At 56.3% G+C, this 17,152-nt stretch overlaps 1 protein-coding gene across 1 annotated transcript in view; it reads left to right on the top strand.

The window, feature by feature from the left end:
• Positions 1-433: 433 nt before the first annotated feature.
• The window catches only part of VOLCADRAFT_118169 (uncharacterized protein), a gene marked incomplete at both ends in the record, with an annotated part of 29,726 nt that continues 13,007 nt past the window's right edge, over positions 434-17,152 (top strand). The window contains 43 exons of the mRNA XM_002952763.1: positions 434-502; positions 624-788; positions 912-1,060; positions 1,496-1,670; positions 2,699-2,741; positions 3,077-3,306; positions 3,616-3,753; positions 4,456-4,533; positions 5,270-5,497; positions 5,745-5,822; positions 6,019-6,133; positions 6,504-6,604; positions 6,866-6,989; positions 7,278-7,280; positions 7,432-7,574; positions 7,905-7,955; positions 8,100-8,180; positions 8,580-8,780; positions 9,064-9,278; positions 9,513-9,607; positions 10,018-10,136; positions 10,252-10,335; positions 10,557-10,679; positions 10,912-11,022; positions 11,159-11,302; positions 11,498-11,595; positions 11,700-11,781; positions 11,881-11,988; positions 12,275-12,438; positions 12,703-12,837; positions 13,020-13,119; positions 13,366-13,551; positions 13,719-13,865; positions 14,187-14,306; positions 14,457-14,492; positions 14,591-14,734; positions 15,064-15,195; positions 15,414-15,563; positions 15,801-16,016; positions 16,232-16,270; positions 16,519-16,659; positions 16,817-16,853; positions 16,994-17,085. Coding sequence (XP_002952809.1) covers positions 434-502; positions 624-788; positions 912-1,060; positions 1,496-1,670; positions 2,699-2,741; positions 3,077-3,306; positions 3,616-3,753; positions 4,456-4,533; positions 5,270-5,497; positions 5,745-5,822; positions 6,019-6,133; positions 6,504-6,604; positions 6,866-6,989; positions 7,278-7,280; positions 7,432-7,574; positions 7,905-7,955; positions 8,100-8,180; positions 8,580-8,780; positions 9,064-9,278; positions 9,513-9,607; positions 10,018-10,136; positions 10,252-10,335; positions 10,557-10,679; positions 10,912-11,022; positions 11,159-11,302; positions 11,498-11,595; positions 11,700-11,781; positions 11,881-11,988; positions 12,275-12,438; positions 12,703-12,837; positions 13,020-13,119; positions 13,366-13,551; positions 13,719-13,865; positions 14,187-14,306; positions 14,457-14,492; positions 14,591-14,734; positions 15,064-15,195; positions 15,414-15,563; positions 15,801-16,016; positions 16,232-16,270; positions 16,519-16,659; positions 16,817-16,853; positions 16,994-17,085 — 5,190 coding nt within the window. The remainder of the gene's footprint in view (positions 503-623; positions 789-911; positions 1,061-1,495; positions 1,671-2,698; positions 2,742-3,076; positions 3,307-3,615; positions 3,754-4,455; positions 4,534-5,269; positions 5,498-5,744; positions 5,823-6,018; positions 6,134-6,503; positions 6,605-6,865; positions 6,990-7,277; positions 7,281-7,431; positions 7,575-7,904; positions 7,956-8,099; positions 8,181-8,579; positions 8,781-9,063; positions 9,279-9,512; positions 9,608-10,017; positions 10,137-10,251; positions 10,336-10,556; positions 10,680-10,911; positions 11,023-11,158; positions 11,303-11,497; positions 11,596-11,699; positions 11,782-11,880; positions 11,989-12,274; positions 12,439-12,702; positions 12,838-13,019; positions 13,120-13,365; positions 13,552-13,718; positions 13,866-14,186; positions 14,307-14,456; positions 14,493-14,590; positions 14,735-15,063; positions 15,196-15,413; positions 15,564-15,800; positions 16,017-16,231; positions 16,271-16,518; positions 16,660-16,816; positions 16,854-16,993; positions 17,086-17,152) is intronic.

Genomic DNA, 17,152 nt, shown 5'->3' on the forward strand with positions numbered 1-17,152 from the left:
TTGCATTGACCTATCAGCCGCGTCTGAAGGAGAGGTATCGAGTACATTATTTGATGCTGTCGAACACCGCTGACGTCAACCATCCACCCATCGGCATTGCCCACGTGAAGAGGTGTGGCGATGTGGCGGAAGGCATTATGCGAATTCATGCAGTAAAGTTTTTATGTATGCACATGTCTGGCGGGAGGAACGATGTATCATGGATATGGACAAGCTTGTGTACGACGTGGAATTGAAAAATTGGAACAGATCATCGACAGAGGTTTGGCACACGGTTTTTGCCATCTTTCAGATCTTTCACATCTGCTTCACTGGAAACAATATCCATTTCGATGAGATTGTTGACCGTAAGACGTACAGCTGGTCCTCTTAGGACCACAGGCAAAGAGCAGTGGAGGTAAATGCCGCCTTAGCATACACCCACGGGCCAAAAATGGCAGCTACAACATTTGTGCTCTTGGAGCCGGAGGAGCTCTTTTATCGCGACGTGAAACTGTCGCAGGTCGGCACATGAAGCAGGGGCTTCACTTACTTTTTGAGGCATTGCTTATTTGTTAAAATATGGTATACAGATATACTCCCAAACCTTGCGAATAACGAATACGCTGCGGGGCCCTGTGGAGCTTTCTGTGAAGCCTGGCAGCAATGAACGCTACACAGTCCTGCCGACCTTCCTACGGCTAAGAGGTGGGGAGACGGCGTCAATTGAAGTTAGGCTAAAGGTATTACGCTTCGCACAGCGCCAGAAAGCTGTGGAGCAAGGGCAGAGGGACGTCTTCCATATTAAGGTATGATGTTGCACGGCCAGATACACCTTGTGCCAGGTCGCTCAGATGAGGCAGCCGACGCGCGCACGAGGTATCCCCGATGAGACCCAAGGTGTCTCGATTCCCCATGTTCATCACCCGCAGGGGTCTCACTTCGACCAGAAGTTCTATGCAACATTTTGGTTGTTGCCTGAAGCGGATCAGGGCCCCCGGGTAAAGCCTGGACCGTCTACCGCCATCCATAACGTTCAGGTGCACAGCCGCCTGCTGGAGGCAGGGGCAAGTCCCGATAGGTGTGTAAAGCATAGTTGCTAAAATGGGTCGTCGGTGAATTGGGTTAAGATGCACAAATCGGCAAGACTGCTCCCGACACTGGGCTGAATACTGCTGGGTTTCATGAAGCTGATATTCTTTGCAGCGGGCTCGTGAAGACGTATGGGTGATGCTGCGGCCTGAAGGAGATGTAGTGGCCGAGGGCACACCCTGACTCATATTTTCCTTGGCATGCATGATGCAGCATGGCTGGTTTGTGCATCTTAAACTAGTATACCGACGACCCATTTCCCCTCCCGGGCCCCAGGCGGGTTTGGTGCTCTTAGTGCGGGTACCGAAGCAGTACGGACGGGCGGCATTACTGCTCTGCTGTAGGATTGCTGGTTCTTTTCATGGCTAATTGCTCATGTGTCGTGCAAATGGTCTCGGGCGCCGCATGTCCATCTAAATCGTAGGACGGAAGGCGTGCACCAGTCAGACAGTAAATCTACCAAGCCATACCAGCTTTCTATGTACGATGACTCGAGCAACGCGCTAATGCTTGAGCAGCAATTTGGGCCGCAGCTCAAGCAGGAGGACAGGCTTGGGCTTTCAGAGCTGCCCTCTGAAGTGGACCACCAATTCCTCGAGGTTAGAAGGGCCATGATATCACCACAAAGTTGCAGAGAGTGCAATGTGGATGTGGACTTGCGTGCTTTGAACTAAGTTTTTGAGTTCCCTGGGTTCTCCCTGGTCTGGTTAGGAGGGCTGTGCCGCGGATCGAGTCTCTAGCATGTGCTGACTGCTGCGGCAAAACCCATGGGTTGCATCACACGCATCAGGCACACATCGCCCCACACGTGCAGCTTGCCTTATCACGACTAGGACGAGCCGCATGCCATCCGCTTGCACTTGGCACGTGGGAGTGTTGAGTCCCTGGATGCCGAGGCGCAGCGGCGTCTTGTGCAATCGAAGAATCCGGTGATGCCAATCTTGGTGCCTGCTCTGAGGAGCATGAGGGGCGCTGGCTGTGAGCCCGCATATGCGGTTTCCTGCCGGCACTTCATTGGCTGCCCGCCATGCCCGTTTGTCTGCTCCATCACACTCTGAGGACACTGAACGCTGTTGTGCGCCAGGGCAAATGTCAAGACTCCAGCTGCGTTTCTGCCCCTCGGCGCGGCCAGGATGCGCATCTGAGGGCAGAAGACCAGCGCCCCTCATGCTCCTCAGAGCAGGCGCCAAGGTTGGCATCACCGGATTCTCCGATTGCGCAAGACGCCGCTGCGCCTCGGCATCCAGGGACTCAACACTCCCACGTGCCAAGTGCAAGCGGATGGCATGCGGCTCGTCCTAGTCGTGATAAGGCAAGCTGCACGTGTGGGGAATTGTCGAGCACCGGCTGCCATGGGAGGCCATTCCCAATTACTACCCCTATTTACGGCAATCCTCATGTTTTCCCCCGACGGGGCACCTATTTACCGGGGGATGTAAGGAGGGCTCCACTATTGTAATGGTTGGAGAGCGATGGGGATGGAGATGTATCTGTCAGTACTGGACAGGGCATACGAGTGGCCCTTGAAGCACTTGGGGTCAAGTTCTTGACGGAATAAGCTGCCAATGTCCGGTCGTTAAATATATGCTTGTATTTGTTGCACGTCAATGGCGCGCCTTGACCGCAGGCGGCCCAGGCACAGCTAAAGCTGAACACAACAGCTCCTTCAGGTTAGTGGATGCAGTGCATTTTGTAGCGGTGGTCCTGTGGCCATTACGCTCGGGGACGTGCACATGGGACATGGCCATAACAAGTAAGCAGATGTCTGTGATGTCTTGTTCCCCTGTCGTTCGCGGTGCCATGCCGTACCGCATGTCTGTGAAAACGCCTTTGGCACTGTTGAAGTGCATGCGGCCATGTGCATGTGCAAGGTCTCAATATTGCATCGTGGCACGGCACTGATGACGGAATGTACACGGCCCCTAACCTGGTCTTCCCTACACATTTACATGCAAGTTTTACCTTACATTTACATGCAAGTTTTACCCTAATGTGCTGAATGCAGACTATCATGCCGCCATTGGAGCTGAGGATGCGAGCAAGCTGATCCAGGAGCGTGATTCGCTGCTGGCGCGCTTAGCTAATGCAGAAGCAGAGCTGGCGACCAGCCGGGAAGAGGCTGTGGCGCTCCGCCGGCTGCAGCTCGAGCTGCAGTCCCGACAACCAGACGTAACACGAGCGGTTGACGCAGCCGTTATGCGTGAACAGGCTCTGCAGGAGGAACGAAACCGTAAGGTAGGTGCGGCAAGAGTGCGGCCTGCACTGCGTAACGAGGTAAGGGCAACACCCTGCGACACCAACCGCCCTTATCAGTTTAAAGGTTCCTGCGGTTCTGAGCCAGCTATGTGCAGAATCGTCGAGGATGTATAAAGACTAGCTGTTGTCCGCTGGGGCACACCGACCAGTCCAGTGCACCTCTGTCATGGTGGGGCCTAATGTAGCGGCGCCAGTCCAGCATGCTGAAATGGGTGAAGATTTTTCCAACATTGGAAGGCGTTTTCGACACGACTCCGTGATCCTGCACATGCCTACCGACGCTGACAGGCATTGGAGCTGCTCATGAGCAAGGATGTGCAGATCAAGGAGCTGGAGGAGCAGATCGATCAGCTACAGCAAGAGAATGGGGACCTTTGCTCGCAAGTGGCAGAGCTGCAGGAGCGCCTCAGCGTGGCTGACTCAAAGGTAGGAGCTTAGTTTCTTTGGGCGTAGGGCTGCGACATGTGTCACGCACGTATGTGGCTGGTTTTCCCAACTTGCGTGAGAAGCAGAAGTACCAAGGTAGAATTGCCACTCTACCTACTAGTAGTTCCTTTGTTATCCAGTCCTATCACCAGACTTACTTCACAAGGTGTGCTGGTTCCATGTCTCAGCACATGTTCATCCTGTGCCGGTGCCATTCGGGGTTCTTGAAGCCAGGGTGCCAGGCCGGGCAGCGTGGCAATCTAAGATAACAGGAGCAGCTTCAGAAGATCTCCCCTGATTGCTTTATCCTTCGGATTTCGAGCCCTAGGGTGCCTTCTTTCCTGGCTCTTGTTAAGCTCTTACACATGCAAGTCATGTTACACGTACGATACGTGCTTGTAACTTGACAATGCTGAATGCCCTAGTTCAAGTTTGTCTACGGACTGTAGCCTAGGTAACTTTCAGGCCGACGAAATCGCGCTAAACAGCCACGTTTTGGCCAACTTCAGGCGGGGGAAATGGCAGGGGTTCCTTGTCCCTATCACGGAAGATAGCCACACTGAGTCTGCCGGGCCCGGCGCCGTGGACGCTTGCTATATATTGTTCCCGCTGACCATTCATCATCCATGATCGACGCCCCACTTACTTCTTCCTCACAAGGGAATTTAACACACCGCCCCGTGTCCTGCCTGCGCCCTGCAGGTCTTGAACTTGGTGCAGCAGAAAGAAGCCCTTGTGGAGACGGCCCAGCGTGAGAGGCAGCGAGCCGATAGCATCATCGTAAGTTCTTTCTCCTGCCCAGCCGTACTCACCGGCTCACCGGCTGAGACGGACATCATGGAACCTGACGAGGTAGCTGGTTGCCGCATGTCCGTCGCTTACTGCCCTCAACAACCTGCAGCACGGAATTCATGCATTGATTGCATAACTTGGTATGTGACTCAAAAGGATGTGACTCAAAAGGGTGTGACTCAAAAAGATGTGACTCAAAAGGATGTGACTTATTATTGTTCAAGGATGCCGTGTCGAGGATGCCATGGTTCCGGGCTGTCCTCGTATTTCGGCCGTTGAACACAGATTGCAACTTATGGTTGCGATTACGCTTACGTACTAGTCTTGTAAACATTGTGCACCTGCGAAATCAAGGGGATCTGGAATCTCCCAGGGCGTTGCGGGAATTGCCTTAGCTTCTCCTTGCGGGGCCCTGACCCTGAGAACCTCATGGAAGCACACACGGGCACTCACCCACCCCGGCCATGCCCGCACAACCAAGATACTGACGCTGCCCCTCGCTGTTGCTTGGTTTGCTTCGTAACAGCATAGCACTCTCTGAAGGCACTGAACAAAATATCACCCTCTGAAGGCAGTCGCCGGCGTAGTCGCTGGAGGCCACAGGACCTGATATCGTAAACATACCCGGCAGTGTCGTGTCACGCAAGGTAGTCAAGATCACGTAATTGACATGTGCTTACAATTGACAACGGCATTCCGCATCTCGCGTTCCCTGCTTGCTTAGGCGGATCTTGAATCTCGCCTGGCGGCAGGCCAATTTCTCAACGCTGAGGTAGCGGCAGCGCAGGAACGCGCCGTGGCGGCGGTGGCACGTGTAGCGGAGGCGGAGCGCCGGCTGGCAGATGCAGAGCAACGTGCTTCGGAGGCCGAAGCCCGCGCAGACAAGGCTGAGGCCTTTCAAAGGATGCAGCGCCGTGAGGAGCACGTGGGCATGGGCTTTACCGGGCCGGAGGTAAGAGGTGTCGATGACAACCATGCCAGGCCTAGGAAATGCTTTGTCCCTACGAGGCGGGCAAAGCGCAGTAACTCGATAATACCTCCGGCGAAGAGAAGGCGCTCGATCTGTCATGCCATGCTAGACTGTGTGGCGGCGCAGGTCGGTTTATGCTGTTTTACCTTTTCAAGAGGTGCATAGAGAGGATTTCAGGTCTTGCTCACTTTCTGTTGTCTTTTCATCCTGCAATTTGTCGTTGCTTCAGGAGCTCCGGTCTGCGAGCGCCCTGCTGCAGCAGCGTGCCGAGATGATGCACCGACAAGCTGACGAGCATCACCAACAGGTGGGCCACGCCAACCCAAGGCAAAAATGGTCCTACTTTTGCCGTTCGAGGAAAGCCTATGCCCTTAGCCCTGCTTGATTGACGGTCAAAGCACGTGCTATGCGTCAGCCGCTGCAGCCCGTTGCTGTATACGAAGAAATCTGGCTGCCTTGTAAGCGTGACCCCCTTCGCACGTGCTGTTCGCGCCCGTGCTTAGGTGGCTGCACTGGAAACGAAAACTTCGGACCTGATGATGGAGCTTTCAAAAGTGCAAACATCTGCTGCAGCGACAAGCGCAGCCGGGGTCGAGACCCAGGGCATGGGCGGCTCAGGTGCGGCAGCTGGGAGGTTCATTTTGGCCCTATTAAAGCACATATATATACGGCAGCGCGTATCCATCCAGCCCATGCTAACCTTCAGGCCCTCTCCTCACAAATTCCAAGTTGGGGGATGCCCGCGAGTCCGCGAACTTTGATACTTTGAAAGTTGAAACCCACTACAGCTGCAGCTGTCGGCTTCAACCCAGTCCGCGAAAGGTGCGTATCAGCCCGGCGGGAGCCCAAAGCTGCCCCTAATCCATCCACCGCGTCTGGTCACAAACCGTGATGGCCCTTGGGCTCTCGAAATGAAATTCGGCGATAAGCACACAGCAAGGCTACAATCTTTCCGACATGACCGCTACCCGGCTGATGTAACATGCAGAGCGCGCATGGGAGCAGATTGAGCTGGGTCGCCTGCGCACGCTGGTTTCGGAGCGCGACATGGAGGTGGCAGAGTTGACATCGCAGGTTGAGGTCCTTAGGGTGCGGCTTGGTGCGGCGAGCGGCACGAGGCTAGGCTCATCTAGTGGCGTGCTGGAAACAGCCCCAGGTGGCCGAGAGCCAAAAGCAGGTGCTGCCACGTCAGCTGCGTCGTTGCCCTCGCAACAGTCCGAGTCGCACGCCTCAGAAGCTCCTGAATCCCCGACCCGGGGATGGCAGCAGCAAAAGCAGCAGCACGCACGTCAGGCCTCCCGGGGCCGCTCACGGTCTCTAGAACGTGAATCGATGTGCGATGATACACAGGAGGCTGTCATTGAGACTTTGAGGAAGCAGCTGGCCAGGAATGAAGTTGCGAGGCGCGCTGCAGAAGAGCGGCTTGCATTGATGGAGGTGCGCGCGGCGGTGGCACAAACGACTGCCGGCAAGGGTAAGCCACCGGGGCTGCAGACTTGTGTCAATTAAGTGGGTCAGATTACAGGATGTAATGCTAGGGTAACAACTCAAAGCCCATGGTGATGGGTTGTGTGTTGGGTTGTGCCAGGTTTCATACTGTTTGGCGCGCTTTTCCAGGTTTCGTACAGCTGAGACACGTACACGTAGCTTTCCGTTTGTTATGTCGACGGACGGATTAAACTACAAACGGTTCCTTATTGCAGCAAGCCCGTAGCCTTTGGTTGCTCCGTGACATGAGACCCTGCTCGACGCCGTCCCGCAGCCGGTGGGAAAAGTGCTGTGGCCGCGGCTGCGACAGAACGCAATTATAATGTCTTGCGCTGTGGATGGAGCAATGCACAGACACACACCGCCGATTTAAGTTACTACGCTGTTTGGCGTTCTGTCCTCGACTCTTGTTACCACTTCCTGTACAGGCGAGCAGGAGCTGGAGGCCGCGCAACGCAGCATGGTGGGATCCGCATTGGAACAGCAGCGCCTACAGCAGGAGCTTGCAAGCGCGCGCGCCGCAGCTGCCAGGCTGAACAGCCGGATCAGCGACCTGGTACAGGCAGAGCAGGTAGGGGCCGCGAGGCCTCTGAACCACGGTGCCACCTGAGGGATCACGATCATGTCTCTCTGCGTTGCCATGGCTACAACGCAGGGGTCAGGCATGGCGTGGACTTGGTCCCGATGTGCCACGGCTGGCCCTTTGCGCAACATAGGCTTCCGGCTCACGCTATTCTTGGCCTACCATCGCCGCGTGAACTTATCGACCACAGCCTCGGGTTTCCATAAGCTAGCAAGTGATGATCGTTGCGGTAGAATGGCTGTGCTAATGAAGAGTAAAAGCCGCCTAGAGACATACTTCACCCCATCCCATGCGCTGAACGTGCTTGTGGTGGCGCAGATCGCACGTGCGGAGGTGGATGCTGCAAAGGCGAAGTTAGGGCAACTCCAGGTTGGTAGTTCCCGCAACGCTACGCTCAGGACAGCCCATTTACGTCACCAGTCATGTGCTGCATTGATGGTACAATACAGACTTGCAATTCGTACGGTCATTGCCTTGCATACACACTTCGATTTATGATGTTGTGTTGTGTAGGAGCTACACACATCCGAGATTGGGGCTCTCCAGGAGCGCCTCCACCGCCTTGCTTCCCACCTGGCTGCAACACAGCCCGAGGTAAAGCTGTCTGCTCCGTCACATCCCCGCGCTTGGTAGGCATTATCTTGTCCTCCTGTTGTCCACCCGCATCAATACCAATACAACGTGCATGGGCCCCCCGGCTTTTACGGACACACCCGCACTTGTGTGCGGAACTTGTAACGTGTTGCAATGAGGTCCCAATGAGGTCCTTCACAGCTCTGCGATGCGACAGTGTTTTCGTTCCAAGCCATTACCCCTGTGCCTGCTTAGGTACTGCAAGTGCTGTTGGGACCAGAGTACATGCCTATGGTATCCATGGCCGCCGAGGATGGCAAGGACGGAAGCGCGCGCCCTATGATGACGGAGATGAACCCGGCTTACATGGGCGCCTCGACTCATGGTGGCCCGGTCGGTTTCGGGGGTCTCGGCGCCCAGCATCAGCACGTCGCTGCCAGCTCCGGTGCTGTCCTCAGCCGCGAGCGAGAGCTAGAAAAGGCGGTAGAAACAGCGGAAACGGCGGTGGCTGTAATGCAGGACCGTCTCTTAGCAGCACTGAAGGCAGCTGCGGACGCGGCCGAGGAGGCTTCACGTGTGCGGCGGGAGTCGGAATGGGAACGTGAACGGCTCGAAGCTGAGGTGAGACGGTGGCAGGGGATCCTTCGACAAATCTCTCCGCAAAGACGATTGGACTGTAGACAACTATGGCCAACAACCAATATCGACACATGACTTCCTGCCGCGGCAAAGCGCGCAAATCGCTGTATGAATGGTTTATTAAGGCTAAGTGCTTATGTTAAGTAGAAATAGATACGCATTTGTGCTGCGGGCCATGCGGCCCTACACATGCATCGCCAAGTTGCACTGACCATGGGCGTCATGTTCTACTATAAGAAGTTTGACTTGCGCCTGTGAGTTACAGCTGCGGACAGCCCGCGAGGAGGGCGCTCTGCGGATCCGAAACTTGGAGGAGGCCGTCTCACGGCTCAGTGCCCGCGGCGGCGACGCAACGCAAGCTATGGCGCGGTCGCTTGCAGACGCGGACGCGGCGGCTCGGCGGGAGTCACGCTTGCGCTCGGAACTGGGGCTAGTGCAGCAGGCCGCCCAACGGGCCAATGCCCAGGCGGCCGAGCTCAGGTAAGGTGGCCATCCGACACCCTGCTACCGTTGATGTGTTGTTTTCGGGGTTCTGCTGTTCAGGTTCTGCTGTTTTCTAGGTTTGGCGTCCGCGGTCTGTAATCCAGGCAACGCATGTTTTCCTCAGGTGTTTGTCGTTTCCGTTGCTCTGCCTCGCTGAAGTTGGACACTCTTCCGTTGACTTATTGGACCCTTAATACCTGTATCCTGTATCCCCAATTGTAATACCTGCAGGCTGCAGCTCCGGGACTGCGAAGAGGCTCTGCGGGAGGCGCGCGTCTACGGTGGGATGCTGGCGGGGATTGGCGCAACAGAAACGACGCAAACCGGTAAGGCTTCGAATGTCATGCGCGCCTCGGCCGAGCAGGATCAGGTATACGTATTAGAAGGAACCACCATTAGTAATAAATGAATGAAGGAAAATGAATGAAGGGATCATACATAATAATAAATGAATGAAGGAATCATACATAGTGATTCCTTTTATTGGAGTAGAGCCATAAGGATTGTCGGTGCACATTGCTTACCCCCACATTCATGACCAATTGTGCATCCGTGGGGAACCCCGGGGAGGACACTGCAAGGGCTGTAAGCAATCCAGGTTGCAGCGAGCTTTCAGGGATGGGTTGAGGGGCTGGCCCAGCAGGGCCTGAGATGGTTACGGGACGCCCTCGGTCTCATCACTCGCATCTCGCTCGTACCACACCTTGGGCGCTTCTTTGCCAATTTGTTACGGCAGGTGCAACGGGTGGACGCGGCGCGAGCGCCGGGGGCGCCATTAACGGCGGGTTCAGCCTAGACCAAGAAGTGGAGGCGCGGCTTGAGCAACAGGCTATTGAGCTGGCCCGCCGGCAGCAGGTGCGTTACTGTTGCGCTACCATAAGATTTACATTGAAGCGGCCAAACGTGCAGAACAAGCATAGCAGCAAGGAGTCTGGCAAATGCTGAGGGCAAGTTTCCAATTCGTATCCAGGTCATCGCAAGGCTCGTGGACGTAGCCGAGCGGGCTCAAGCAGAGGCAGCGGATTTACAAACGGAGGTCAACGCGCTGAAGCAGGTACGCTTCAGCTACTGCACGGCTGCTGTAGATTATTCAGGGAGGGACTAGCGTTTTACCCTCTTCCCTTACCGGGGAGAGAACGCTCCTAAGCAGTTTTTTTTACTGCTTAGGTTATGTGTCCCATCGACCGAAGTCCCGATGTACTAAGGGCCATCACGGTTCACTACACCACTAGCCACAGGCTCTGATACATCCAATCTGATAACCTCCGTGAACAGGCGATGCCTGACCCCAAGCAGCACCTTCATGTACAGTACGCGGAAGTGCAGCGTCGGCTGGGTGCCACGGAAGCCGAGCTTCGTGCTTGCAGGCAGGTTGTGTGGCAGTGCCAAAGCCCATGGGTACGCAAGTATACGGCCTGCCATGTGTTCGCAGTTGTCACCCTGCCTCGGCTTCCTGTGCCATCTACCTATCATTCGCATGCACTGGGCAAGCCCGTCGACGCACCTAGTGATAGGAGCTGTGCGCTGTGTACATTTCACCTGGGCAGGCCTTACTTAAAGCCCTGTATGGCATGTATGTTTCCGCAGGGACGAAAGGTCCTCCTGTGAGCTCGAGTTGGTGCGCTTGCAGCAGCAGCTGGCAGAGAAAACTAGGGAGGTTGACGCCGCTTGTGAGCGCCTGGCGGCGTGCGAAAGGGACATCGGGGCCAAGGAGGAGGCGGCCACTCGCAAGGCAGTTGAGGTAAGGCAAGAGCTATGGAGCGCGATGACCATAGGCCCCAAATATGTCCTGCCCCGCCCGGCCCGGCCAACTACCCTTGCAGCAAGGCTTTGGCATGTGGAGGGCGCCCAATGCCGCCCCTATCTGCTATGCGCAGGTCCGCGGTGCCATGAGCAAGGAGGTGGCGATCCTAAGCCGTCGTGCTGCGGAGGCTCAAAGGGCGGCGGACGAAGCCGAGTCGAGGGCACGGGAGCTAGATACGCAACTGAGCAACCTGCGAGCGGAACTCGCTGAAGCTCGGGTAGGGTTGCTTTTTTTCCGTATTTCCGTCTAGTATTTCACTGTGTATCGTCGTGCGCTTTGGATCTGAACAGAAGGCAAAAGTAACCACTCGATGGAACCCCCCCTCCCTTAAGTATGAAATTGGATAACATTTAAGCCTCTTAGAAGCCTTGCTGTGGTTTCACGAATTATGCACCGCAATCATGCTGCGCAGTCGGAGCTCGATGCCCAGGCGACGGAGGTACGTCAAGTGCGGCTTAAGGCCCGCGAGGAGAAGCGGGCATCTGAGGATGGCGCGCGGCAGGCAAGAAGGTGCGCGAGTGGTGGCGCATGCCCGGTTCACTGCAGAAAATGGGGCATACCGTGCTGGCGCCGTAGCTAGTCGACCTCAAAACCTGACGCAATACTGCCTGCAGGGCTGCGGAACTTGCAAAGCAGGAGGCGCAGGAAAGGCGCTCGCAGCTAACCGTCATGATGGAAACAATAGAGGTGCTGCAGGTACGCCTCCCAGCCTCCCGAAAAGGATGTACGCAAAGAGTAGGACCAAACTCCCTCTAACTTCAGTTGGGAGCCTCTGGGTGGCCTTGATGTCTGCAGGCTGGCAACCCTGGCGAGCGGGAGCAACGCGTCGTGTCATTGACGGCACAGCTCTCAGCACTGATCAGCCAAGAAAGCCTCGCGGAGCAGCGGGCGCAAGGGCTGTTGGTGAGTTGTTGCGTTTACTCGTACGTCCTCCAAGGTATATTCAGTCCACAAAATCTCAAAATCGCAGCCGCCTATCATTCTGTGGCATGTGTGACGCACTGCCGTCCCTTGTACGTGGTATGCACACAGGCGCGGCCGCATGCATAGCTTAGGGTACATTCTAGCCTGTACTGTCCTCCCAAGCAATGGCACAGTTGACTATCTGAGCCGGACATACGCCCGTGCCGTGTACACGGGATTACAATCTCTCGGCCGCTTCATCAAACCGCGATGACCACTAACTAAGGCGGATGTCGAGGCCAGCTGCTCCCGCGCGGAGCAGCTGCAGCTGGAGGTTTCGGAGCTGAGCCAGCAGATGGCCCGATTGGAGCAGCAGCTGGCGACGACGGCGTCGAACCGCATGATGATTGAGCAGGAACTGGCAGCTGTCCGATCTGACCTTCGGAGCAGGTAATGCGTTCGCAGCACACATTACTTGATGCACACACAATACTTCATCGTCTCCGACGGGTCGCAAGCTTCGGTTTAGTTGCCGCATCTCTCGTCTTCCTTAGCGTCACTTAACCTGTCCTTCCTTTTGTGAGGCGGTTAGGACAGTGCGCCCTGATACGAAAGCTGCAACGCGGCCGGAAACGCGTCAAAACGTCCACACCAAGACCGCATGAAATCAATCACCTACCGTGCTCCCTATTGCAAAAACCGTTTTGGAGACAGAGACGCGGCTGCATTGCGGACAGCACGGGAGCTGGACGACAAGGAGCAGCGCGTGACTTTCCTGGAGGGCGAGGTGGAGGCCTTGCGCAAGGCCCTCAACGACAGCCAGTCACGACACGCAGACCAACTGGCAAGGTGCGTTGCGGCGCTGGTAGCCTCTGACTCGCCTGCTTGTCAGACGCAGACTTGATGCTGGGCGTTAGCACATCTTCCGCAAGTGTGCTGGCTGGTTGCATGTACCCTTGCAAATGGAGCAGCGATGATCACCAAGAAAACTTGGCCGAATGGATAATGTGTCGCCCATTAACGTTTCACAGGGAGCGGGAGGAATCGGCGGCTGCCACGAGGCAGGCTCGGGCTGAGAGCAGCGCGGCTGCGGCGACGAGCGCACAGGCGGCTCGTCTTGAGCGGTTCCAGGTGCGCACTTGGCAGAGAGAATGCGTTTGTGTGTGTGTGTGTGTGTTGCGTGGACAGGTGACCAGGCTAATGATCTCAAGCACTGTGCAATCGATGAAAGCAAGGCCACGCCATTGTATGGATTTTTAGAGACTTGTATTGAGGAAAGGGGGGCCCGCCGGGGCTTCTCATATCAACCTAGAGCACGAGGTAGCTTGCATCAGTTACATGCTGTAATATGTCGCACATGTCGTTATATGCTGACAGGCCTCTATAGATGAGCTGGTTGCATTTGTCGAATCGCGGAGCCAACATCAGCAGCAGCAGCCCGCCGTCGCAGCCAATGCTGCAGCTGCGGGCGGCACGGAAGACGTCGCTTCAGCAAGTGCGGCGCCCTCGGAGCTGCCGAACTGTACTGGCAGCTGGGTCATCAGCGCAATGCAGCGTTTAAAGGTGAGGGGGACACCATGGTAACCGTTGGGCGCAGTTTGCAAAAGCATTGTACAGCGACTGTGCGACCCTGTGCGACTATACGTAGCATACGTGTACCGCATGCACAACCTGTGCGGCGCGAGCCTGATCGGGCAACCTTGTGAGGACTCTCATGTTGTGTTGCTCAGGCGCTTGCGCTGGAATCGGAACGGGAGTTCCTGGCTGCCTCCACTGATGCACGGCTGTACCGCACGGAGAGCCGTTGGGCGTGGTCCCGGGTGCACAGGCTACAGTGGACCCTGGAGCAGCGGACGGGCGAGTGGCAGGTCGCACAGGTAGGTGGCACCCTTTGCACCCTTGTCCCTGTGCGTTGTTTCGGCCATGCATAAGACTTTATCGTAATGCATGACTCCACTACGCCTGCCGGCCCGCCCTCTTGAGAACTGGCTTCTTCACTCCACGTCCTTCTAGGTTACAACCTCTTGTCCCATAGGCGCGTGGGCAGTTTGCGTTTGAGGGCAGTTTATCCATCCAAGTGCACCACCATGTTCCTAAATCCCCGGTGCCATTCTTCTGTGCTGGTCAGGAATTCAACAGCCTGAGGCCTTTGCATTCAAAGGTACCCCCGTATCTGTTCCGTCTTTCCGGCCTGACAGGCACGGGTACAGCAGCTGGAGCGTGCCATGTCCCGCCGCAGCGAGGAGGCCGCAGTGCACGCTCTAGAGCAAGTTGCCTTGCAAGACAAACAGTTGTCGGCACTGGACGAACGTCTGCAGGTAGGCATGAAACGCCGGTCCCGGCCACAACCGCTTAACCGCGTAACGTTTGACTAACTGCGTTTATGGTCGCATCGCAAAGTCGCATCGCAAGGGATGCCGGGATCTTAAGATATTCGCTAAATTCTCCCTGCCTGCTCTCGCGTGCAGGCGACCACGGCTAAGCTGGTTGTGGCGACGTCGCAGGTAGGTGGGTTGTTGCTCATCGGCTAAGACTTTGGGTACAACGAGCGCTGGTCACTGAGGAGAACGTTTCACTTTATCTTGCCCTGCCTTTCACGTAGGCTGCCGGCGCGGAGGCTGCCTTGGTCGCTGCCCGTGCTGCAGCCGCTGCACTGCAACGCCAGGTGTCGATGGCGGCTTCGGAGCGTAAGGAGCTGCTCGCCCGCCTTGCAGCAGCGGGAATGGAAGCTGCTGGCTCGACGGAGGTGCGAAAGCCGGCGCGCCGTATTCATCTTGTGGAGTGTGTGTATGTGTGTGACATGGCTTTGGTGGTGACCGAGCTTGCCTTTGGGGGCCTATCGTGCAACAGCCAGGCTGCCTGAAATGCTACTTTTGGTAAATGCTTGCATGTAGCCTCTTCCCTCTGCTGACCACATGCTAGTTGCCTACTGCCAACGTAGTAAGGCTGGTGTGGGCTGGATGGTACGTAGGTAGGGTGGAATTGTAGAACGCCGAGACGGCTTGCTGGATCCTGGCGCTGTATAGCGTAGTCGGTCTGCGCGTTACTTTACTGGAACATTCGTTTTCCCAACAGGCGGTTAATCTTGGTGCCGAGGCGGCGCTAGCGCAGCGCGACCTGTCCATCCGACAATACTTCGACGCGCAAGTGGCCAGCCTGGTCCTTAAGCCAGACGTCCGTGACAAGGTCATGGCTCTGGCACGTGAGGTGCGGCTGCCTTTGCATCCCCTTCCGGAATTTTCTTGAATTTCATTCATATGTGCTATTCGTTTCACCTTCGGCGGTCCTCCCTTCGCTTTGCCAATGGTGCAACGAATCGACCTGCTGTTGCTGTGACTGCTGATTTTATCAAGAGTGTCAACATGGTTGGATTCATCCGAGAGACATGATGGCTGATGAACGCGTGTCCGGACGTCCGAGTGCAGGTGTGTGCACTGAAGCTGTCGGAGTCGCAGCTGATGGCATCCCTAGCGGCGGCCAAGCACCGTGCTGACGCGTCTGCGCAGCTGGCCGCCAGCTTCCAGGCTGCTCTGCGCGCCGCGGACAACATGACAGAGCAGCTGCTTAGTCAAAAGGTATGCTTCAGCCCCTGGAGTATGAAAGTAGAATCCAGTCCGATCATCGTGTGAACCAAATACCCATACTTCAAATCCAAGGATTGGGGCTCTCACAGGCTCCTCCTGAGGCACGCTAGCTACCAGTACTAGTAGGGCGCCCGTTTTCAGTATCCTGCTTGAAGGGTGCCAATGTTGATGAAGGTGGGGTGAGATGCAGAATGAGACGATAGCTTGGGTTTCTTTGTCCGTTTGCAGCAGAGCAGCGGTGGTGCGGCTGCGGGAGCTCTTGGCGGAGGGGGTATGGAATTGGGCAGCGCGGGCGCCGCTGCGGCGGCGGCAGCGGCAGCGGCAGCCGCCACTCCTTCCGTTGTGGGCGGCCTGGGCATGGAGGTGGCCCGCCTGTCGGCCCAGCTTGTGGCCCAGTCACATGAGGTGTTTCGCCTACAGGAAGCGGCACTGCGATCCAAGCAGGTACGACAACCGACGACTGCCTTCCTGCCAATTGAAGGCGTTGATCAGCATGCATGTCCGTGATCTCCCATCCAGCGTGCAACTCCGTTTTGGAATTCAATGTACACCTCTCGCAGGGTCAACCCTCCTCAATACCCAACCGTTTTCATCGCCCAAAAGACGTGTGGTTAACCCCATTGTGACCAACTCCAATGGCGTCCGGTTTCCTTTCACAGGCATACGAACGGCGTGAGTCTGACATCGAGGAGCTCCAGGTAAGCACCGCTATCGGGAGGACAAACTCGCCTGATTGTCTTGATGGAAACGCTCAAAGCTGGGCGCTCGCTTTCAGTCGCCCTGACAATGTACAGCTCTAGAGTGGTCGAAAGACCAAAGTATACGAGGGCTAGACTGGCACACGTGGCAACCGGACGGGATCAGACGTGATTGGCCAACATCCAATTGGCCTTTTCCACACGCCTGCGTCCTATGGGAGGTGCGATGGGCTGACCTTGCGGTGTAGGCTCAATTGGCGGCGGCGGAGCTGCTGCTGACGCAGGCTCGGGCGGAGGGCTCCTCGGCGCTGTTTGCGCTGCGGGAGCAGCTAACCGAGGTGCATGACCAGGACCGGCAACTGCTTATCCGGGAGATCCGAGAACTCCAGGTAGGGAGGAAGCAATGCCTATCCAGGCCAGGACGAACCTTTACGGCGGCTTATATGAGCAAGCTTACACGAATGCTTGATGCTGGAAGGCGACGGGATCTTAATCGTGCATTTTTGTCGGCTGGAGTGATCCCCGTGCCCTGGCTAATGCCTGCAGGAGCGTCTGACGGCGACAAGGGATCTCGCCTCTAAAGGTAGGGCACGAGAGGTGCTGTGGAATGGCGCTCTGTGCAGGTCCTCAGATGAGCCTTAGTGCTACGGTTTTTCCTGATTGTCATTGCTTGAAGCGACGGAAGCTTGAAGCGACAAACACTCCTTGGTGTTCCTTCTGCAGATGTGGAGCTTGCAGAGCAGCGCATCGCCGAAATTACGATGGCTAAAGATGCTGAGATTGAGAAGCGGGTTGCATCAGCCTTGGACGGGCAGGTATGGTCGGCGCAGCATGCATGAATGCATGGCCTCGGACCCAAGGTGTTCCGTACGAGGAGTGCCA

Source organism: Volvox carteri (genome assembly GCF_000143455.1).
Source record: "Volvox carteri f. nagariensis unplaced genomic scaffold VOLCAscaffold_32, whole genome shotgun sequence".
NCBI lineage: Eukaryota > Viridiplantae > Chlorophyta > Chlorophyceae > Chlamydomonadales > Volvocaceae > Volvox > Volvox carteri.